We start from the raw sequence: 9,025 nt of genomic DNA on the forward strand, positions 1-9,025 counted from the left end.
TCAATGTCCCTGACCAACCACTTCCTTGGCACTCGCTTCATCCACGATCAGCAGCCTATGTTCGTTACCGCCAGTATTCACAACCACTGTTCGACATTTCCCAGTTTCATTCAGGAACGCTAGTGCTGTTGCCATCTTCTTGACATCCGCCCAATGATCTTTGTCGTCCAGGGTAAGTTTACTCTTTCCTTTTCCTAACTTGTCATCTTTCTTCTTTTTCTTCTTCTTGGACTTTCCTTTGTCTGTGGAAGGCTCTTCGTTCAGAACTGCAGCAAAAGAGATGTCAGCTTCTTCATCCTCGACCTCCCCATCATTGTTATCATGGCTTTCTTCAGTCATTAGGTCCATCACGTCTGTGTCCTGCGTCTGGCTGGAATCTGTGACAGAGTCTTGCCTCATCAGTGAAGATCGTCTTCTCTCAGCCAGACCGTCTGGCCTTTCAAGAGTTACATCCAAACTCATCTTCCTGGACAGCTTTGGAGTCCCTGTCATTTTCACCGATCCCGTTTTAGCCGTCGCGTCAGTGGTTTCAGTGGAATTCAAACCATCCTTAGTTATGATCAGTGTGGATTTTTCTTTTTTTTGACAGAATAAGACCAACAGGCGGTAGAACTGAAGAACAAGGACAAGAGTATTCTTGGATGTGAAGAACAGATTAGTGTAGCTCAACACACTGTATCGGAATATCAACATCATCCTCACGACCAGGAACGGGCCGTCCTGAAGCACGACACTGATCATGATAGATATCACCTCGGTGGGGCAGCATGGCTTCCCTCCCAGGGAGACTGTGGAGGCTGAGCTCCCGGAGTGAAACAGGACAGGGCGCATTCGTTTTGACTTGGTGGCAGTTAGGACAAACGTGAACTGCATGAGACTGGCAGTCCACATGGACAGGATGATCATGGTAAGGATCTTGTTGTAACGGACTTCCTTCTCCTTAAAGGCTTCAAACAGCTCGATGATATCTGCAGCCATCCCGATGTACACCAGCAGGAGCTGGGAGAGTTGTTCACGGGTTATCTCCCCCTTGGGCAGCAGCCATCGTCCAATGATGAGGACAAGCAGCATCATCTGCTCCAGTATCTTGCACCAGTCGTCAGGGGCGAATATGACTGGGATACTTATCTGAAAGAAGAATAGGCAGTGGAACCCCTAAATGTAGTCAGAAATATCTCTCCATCTAGACGATAACTGTGATACTAAAGTCATAAAAAAGGTAAACAAGTGAAAAATGCGAATAAGTGAAGTATGGTACAAATAACTGTCTCAAGACGTCGTTAATATGTTTAAACTGCGCCCTAGGGATTAGACAGGCAAACATACACCCCCAACATTACAGAGATAAATACACCCCAAACATTGCGGAGATAAATACACCCTAACATTAAGGAGATAAAATACACTCTCAACATTACGGAGATAAAACACATCCCAACGTTACGGCGATAAAATACACCCCAAACATTAAGGAGATAAGATAAACCCCAACATTATGGAGAAAATACACCCCTACATTACGGAGATAAAATACACCCGAATGTTACGGAGATAAAATACATACCCACATAACGGAGATAAAATACACCTAACATTACGGAGATAAAATACATACCCACATCACGGACATAAAATACACACAACATTATGGAGATAAAATACACCCCTACATTACGGAGATAAAATACACCCAACATTACAGAGATAAAATACACCCCCCACATTACGGAGATAAAATATCCTCCAACATTACGGAGATAAAATACACCCCAACATTACAGAATAAAATACACCCCAACATTACAGAGATAAAATACACCCAACATTACGGAGAGATATGTTACGGAGATAAAATACACCCCAACATTACGGAGACAAAACATTATGGAGATAAAATACCCCAACATTACGGAGATAAAATACAAACATTACGGAGATAAAATACACCCAACATTACGGAGATAAAATACACCCCAACATTACGGAGATAAAATACACCCCAACATTACGGAGATAAAATACACCCCAACATTACGGAGATAAAATACACCCCAACATTACGGAGATAAAATACACCCAACATTACGGAGATAAAATACACACCAACATTACGGAGATAAAATACCCACATCACGGAGATAAAAAATACATTACGGAGATAAAATACACACAACATTATGGAGATAAAATACACCCTAACATTACGGAGATAAAATACACCCCAACATTACGGAGATAAAATACATCCGAATGTTACGGAGATAAAATACATACCCACATAACGGAGATAAAATACACACAACATTATGGAGATAAAATACTACCCCCACATAACGGAGATAAAATACACCCAACATTACGGAGATAAAATACACCTAACATTACGGAGATAAAATACACCCTAACATTACGGAGATAAAATACACCCCCCACATTACGGAGATAAAGCACATTCCAACATTACGGAAATAAAACATATCCCAACATTACGGAGATAAAATACACCCTAACATTACGGAGATAAAATACACCCTAACATTACGGACATAGGCGGATCCAGGAATTTTGAAAGGAGGGAGTTCAGGGCGTTCGAACCCCCTGAACTCCTCTGCGAGCGCAAAGAAATCTTCTCTGCGAGCGCAAAAAGAAATCTTCAATGTAGTCTTAAGTCATTTTAAAGAATGTGTGTGTGTGTGTGTGTGTGTGTGTGTGTGTGTGTGTGTGTGTGTGTGTGTGTGTGTGTGTGTGTGTGTGTGTGTGTGTGTGTGTGTGTGTGTGTGTGTGTGTGTGTGTGTGTGTGTGTGTGTGTGTGTGTGTGTGTGTGTGTGTGTGTTTCGAACTCCCTGAACCCCGCTCTGGATCCGCCAATGACGGATATAAGATACACTCTCTATATTAATGAGGTTACAATGAACATTGCCATAAACAAGCTCATGCAACAATGTATGGAATTAATCGTACATAATGTAACATAAAACACTTGTATTTTCAACGAAAACTACTTTTGTTATCAGTTGAGAACGAAATCTGTGGCGGAACGTCGAGGATGACGTGTTATAACAGATCAGTGCTCTCTGTCTCGGTTCATGTCCTACCTGGCTGTTCCACACAGTAATTTTCTCCGTCCTAGAGGCGTTGACGGATGCCCTGCCCCCCGTCCTGACTGCCAGGATCCTTCTGTCCAGGAGGTTTAACTCCAGGAACCAGATAGCAGGAACTGTTGTGGCCAGGTACAGAAGCACACTGGGACATATCCTGAAAACAGCCAATCATCAACTCGCGGTTATGTCACGTGGCGAAATTGTGTATAGCGTTGCGTTTAGATTTGTGTACTCGACACAGTTACTCCTAGTCTACCAGTACTTCTTTATCCCCTTAGTGCCGAGCGGCAGGCAAGATATAACAAGAAATACAATACTGTACCAAGCTTGGGTAGCACACTCTAGGTCTACTTCCCCACGACGTCATCATACGTTATAATTTACGTAACATAATATTACGTTTAGTAAGTTAGGATAATTGTTTTTAAAATCAACAAAACCCTTACGGCACCCTTATGTAGTCTCTGCTAACAGCAGAGTCGATTATACAATCCAGCTGTATCATGAGCATGTGTGTATAAATCACTACCAAATACTGATATCACCGGGGTCCCAGTGAGTGAGTGAGTTGGGTTCTGCGCGGTTTTTAGCAATAATCCAGAAACATCACGGCGGGGAACACCAGAAATGGGATTCCCACATTGTACACATGTGTGGAATCGAAATCGGATCTTCGGCGTGAATAGCGAAAGCTTTGACCACTAGGCTTCAGCTTATATATGTATATGTGGGAACACGTGATATCACAGCTGGACACATAAGGCAAGCCTTGTCCCGAACATTGCTGTATTCACAGGTCGTCCTTGTCAACTAGATTAACAAATGCAACAGAACACAACCCACAACGATATTTGCTTCACATTAGTAAAAATAAAAGAGGCAAGCGGTTAAACTGTCGTGATGATAAAATAAAAGCGACCAAAGTCTCCCCACATCTGCGCCTGACGTTGACGGTACAATTCCAGCTATATCTAGAGCACGTGTTGATGGATCACTATCAAGCATTAGTGACGATACCAGGCGGTCACCCAACGCTGAATGCATCCTAGGTACTACGTGTGAAGCCTATTTCTGGTGTCCCCAGCCGTAATGTTGCTGGAATATTGCTGCTATTGCGTAAAACTAAACTCACTCACTCGATGCACACACACACGCACGCTCACGTACGCACACACACGCCCCAATGGCACCCGTTTTAAACGAATGGAAGTCACTTGTTCACCTCAAAAACACGGGCCTGTATGGTTTCACTCAAAAGACGTGAAATGTACAGACCCAAGCTGGAGCTGTTGGAATACTGCACGACGTAAAAGGAAAGTTGACAATTGGAAAGTTAAAATCACCCTTGTTGCCATAGATTTTTTGTCACTATGGATCTTTATCAAAACTCTGGACACTATATTTTGTTACATGATAGTGCAGTTTTACGCGAGTGAGACACAAAGATCTACTGTGAACAACATCAAACAAACTCCATAAGATAGTGTCGTGGAAACCATAGCTTGTTGTCCCATCAGACCTGGTGTGCTATTGTCAGGATATTATGCGTGCGCGTGAGACAGGTTTACTTATAGTCTGTTTGCGGTGAAAACGTACCGATGAATTTCACTTTAAACAAAAAAGTAAATCAAATAAAGTGAAATTAAAATTGCGAATCCTCATAATTTTACCTTGCCATTTGAAAATTTAAATCTCAGAATGTTATTCAACTTAGGATAAAAGTTGTTTAACAAACGATCATAGTTTCAAATCGGTATTATTGGTTTGTATTACAAGGGGGTATGCACATTAAATGAAACACCGAGAACAAGGAGGGTTGGTTTAAGTTGACGCTCATCACGTACCGCACGTGCATTTGTTTCACTGTTCCAACTACTGCGCTTACTCCCTTGTAATACAAACCAATATAACCGATTTGAAACTATGATCGTTTACTAAACAACTTTTTTCCTAAGTGGAATAAAAATCTAAGATTTAAATGTTCAATTGGCAAGGTAGAATTATGAGGATTCGCAATCTTAATTTCACTGTATTCGATTTACATTTTTGTTTAAAGTGCAATTCACCGAGACGTTTTCACTGCAAACAGACTATAGTGCGTAAGCGTAGGAAGCAGGTTCAGTGAGTGCATACACGGGTCTCAGTCGGGTGTAGGACTGTGATATTCATGATTGGAGTACCAAATTGTGGATTGTATAGTGGTGTGTTAGGGATTCTAGAACTGTAGTACAGAACTTGTTCTCACATTTGCACTTGCGCATGGCATTGGTGACAAGTTTTGTACATGACTTCAGTAGACTTAAACCTGTCATCTTTATGTCTAACCTTACAAGTTACGAATAAATGTTTCTTTATGAGGTTTTGTTTGCCAGTATTTATTACGTATGTATCACCTTAGTTGTCTCTTTATCCATGGGGGAAGCGACGCGACCCTACCCTTTCATAGGCTACTGAACAACATCAAACTGGAATACGCAGAGGTAAATCAATGATGAACATATCCATGTAACTATTAATGATGATTAGAAACATATTTCATGAAACTGAGAGGAGAATCTATTTTATATATTAGATTGACAGACAGATTGACAACACTTCAAAACAGCCTCGAGGGATACTTAACACACCAGGGTGGTATTAAAAGAGAAGTAAATAACGTCATACCATTTCCATTCTCTGCCCTTCTTTTTCTTCAATGTAAAAACTCCTTCCAGAATGAGCAGCGGGAGCGAGCCTGTGAGACACCAGTAGAGAGGGTCTCCCTTCATCACCACCACTCTCCAGATGCACACAAACCCATGGGCAGCGAACAGGCACCTGCTGGTGACCGCCTTCACGATACCTATTGCTGTCATTGCTTTCTTCAGACACCTCTTCATCATGAATAGATGTTCCTTCGTCCCCCCTTGTCCTCAATGTTTAAACAGGCTTCAATGAAGGTTTAAACAGGCTTCAATGAAGGTTTCAACAGGCTTCAATGAAGGTTTCAACAGGCTTCAATGAAGGTTTCAACAGGTTTCAAAATTCAATCAAGTGCGGAACGGTGAAGCAAGCGATTTAATTGTATTTTTATGACAATTCCACAAAGGGAAACGACCATGGCCATTCCACGACTGCTAGATCAAATATGTATCGTTCAAAATTAGACCTAGTTAGAATGAACATCCAAATTCAACATTTGGTCCTCGTTGCGTTTTACCCACGGTTTCCTGGGGTATAAAGTTAATCACATCAACTTAGAAAGAATTATCCAAACGAAATCATCTTCACCACTAATTCGTGGTCTTCCGCTGACAAAGATGACATCAAATGCCAAAGATTCCTTCCAGTACATTCCAGACCCAGGAAACTCTTGGGTACTTCCAAACTGAAGATCAAGTCAAAAATATATATTTTCATTCTCACCCCATTCTAACAGAAGTATGCCCTCGTTGAGTATTCCTGTGAAATCTCTACTACTTCCTGAGATCGCCTTATCTGTATCGCCAGTGGCCGTCACATCGCAGATATTGTTCTGTTATCGACGAATATGGCATTAAGAGATTAACGATAAATGTCTGACAGGAACCCGTGTTTTTGAGTGATTTGAGTGTTATTGACATGATGCAGCCCTTCCTATCGTGTTGATTGTCTTCACCCGTGACTTCTCGGGCATTCAGCACATTATTAAATTGTTCTCACTTTAGAAATATTTCGAGCACCCGTGCCTTGATACCAACACACAGTGTATAGTCTGGCACGACGGGTGTCTGGTGACCCCCTACAGGCACGTGGGCATGCTTTGAGAGGCAGATTTGTGGACCACGTTATAATTGTTTTCTGTTGGCGTCATTATAGACTTATTTGCGTTGGTTGATAATCTTGATTATGAAAGAGGTTAGTTTAGCGGACACACCGAAGCAAAAGGCCTCATGCTCAATAACAGTAATGAACGTAAGTCCATACCGAAAGGTATCAGAATCTGCAAAGTTGTGTTTTACGTTGCATGTGACCTTTAAGCCAATACATCATCGTTCGAACGTAGGGATTGATATAAACTGGAAACAGTCCACATTCTCCATATACTATTGCATTTGGTATCTGTGGACCGACATTCAAAAAATACTTTACATGCTAGTAAGTGATTTTTTTTAGTGCTATCGTATCTTTCAACCCCATCCCTACCCCCAAACTTCTGACACGTACAAATATAATTGCCGAATTTGGCTGTCAAATATTCCATAGGTATTGGTCCTAATTTCCTTAAGTTCTGAGACCGCCTGTCTAAGACTACATGTAATTACAAAACCAAGATAGTGCTATGTTATCGTTTCAATGTTTCTCCCACCATAAACACAGTTTTCCTTAACTGATAATTTCCCGACATTAACTGACCCGTACAAATATAATTGCTGAATTTGGCTGTCAAATATTCCATAGGTATTGGTCCTAATTTCCTTAAGTTCTGAGACCGCCTGTCTAAGACTACATGTAATTACAAACCCAAGATAGTGCTATGTTATCGTTTCAATGTTTCTCCCACCATAAACACAGTTTTCCTTAACTGATAATTTCCCGACATTAACTGCTAAAGTCGTTACATGACTGAAGTGCTGTCCACAAACAGTGAATAGAAGTCCTGCTTCGATTTATTTAACATCCCAGATCCGTCTACACAAACCGTAACATCATGTCCACTTTCCCATGGAATATAATTACACCTGTTGTTACTGCCAAGTTTACCAATTGTTTTCCAAAATATATATGATAATGTAACTGGTATTATTTTGCCCGATAAACGTTGCTGTTTTTCCATCTCACATTTACGTTTGCATTTACGCAACATTTTACAGAATAAAAAAAATAAATTCTTTCTGTTATAAACTATCCGTAGCCAGTGTATGAAATAAGGCACGTCCGACCGCCCGAGACGGGCTAGATTTCTGACGGACGGTCGAAATTTACAGCTTGCCCGCCCGATAGTCTGGTAAAACATTTAGATTTTTTAGTTCACCATATCTTAAAATCTATTTTTCAAATTGAGCGTTACATTTAAACTTGACATTAGTTGACAATTACTGTTTGAAACACTGAACTATCGTATCGCAAGCTCAAAGCACAGGCCCCCACTGCGGGTCAGAAAATCGATAAACTAGGCCCCGGTTTAGTATCAACACCCCCTACTATATAATATAGAAAGGTTCATCAAACAAATACGGTGACATGATCGAAAACCGGACAATTACGCACATGTCAATGAATATCTCGTATTTTAAAGGTCTCACAAGTATCAAAAGCTTTTGTCCATATCTCCGATGTATGTATGAGGCATATACATGGGCTTTCCGTGGGGGTGCATTTGATGGTTTTTATTAAATCGCCAAAGACCGAGTTGCTGTGCCGGAAGTGTACAAAACCAGGTCGTCAGCGCAATCAAATTGGTTAATAAAATGACAACAAATGCACGTGCGAAAGGAGAGGGAAACTCAAACGTCTATCATCCAAGATTTCACTATCTGATGTTTTATCTTGGTAAGAATAATTTTAAAAACGAGTACAAATATTTTTTAAAGAAACACATTCATTCAGTGTAATGTGTTAGCCAATCAGATCGCCGGAGGTAGATAAGTCGAGCTAGTTTTGTATACTTCCGGCACAGCAACTCGGTCTTTGGCGATTTAATAAAAACCATCAAATGCATCCCCACGGAAAGCCCATACATACATCGGAGATATGGACAAAAGCTTTTGATACTTGTGAGACCTTTAAAATACGAGATATTCATTGACATGTGCGTAATTGTCCGGTTTTCGATCATGTCACCGTATTTCTGTGATGAACCTTTCTATATTATATAGTAGGGGGTGTTGATACTAAACCGGGGCCTAGTTTATCGATTTTCTGACCCGCAGTGGGGGCCTGTGGCTCAAAGCACTGCGTTGACA

General features: G+C 41.0%; 1 protein-coding gene across 1 annotated transcript; it reads right to left on the reverse strand.

The window, feature by feature from the left end:
• On the reverse strand, positions 1-5,980 carry LOC124279915 (transmembrane protein 26-like). The gene is made up of 3 exons (XM_046715797.1): positions 5,766-5,980; positions 3,096-3,255; positions 1-1,128 (listed from the first exon to the last, which is right to left on the reverse strand). Exons 1-3 carry the CDS (start codon positions 5,978-5,980, stop codon positions 1-3), a joined length of 1,503 nt encoding a protein of 500 aa, XP_046571753.1.
• Positions 5,981-9,025: the final 3,045 nt, after the last annotated feature.

The sequence above is a fragment of the Haliotis rubra genome, unplaced genomic scaffold (genome assembly GCF_003918875.1).
Source record: "Haliotis rubra isolate DU_JTF1 unplaced genomic scaffold, ASM391887v1 Scf258, whole genome shotgun sequence".
Classification (NCBI taxonomy): domain Eukaryota; kingdom Metazoa; phylum Mollusca; class Gastropoda; order Lepetellida; family Haliotidae; genus Haliotis; species Haliotis rubra.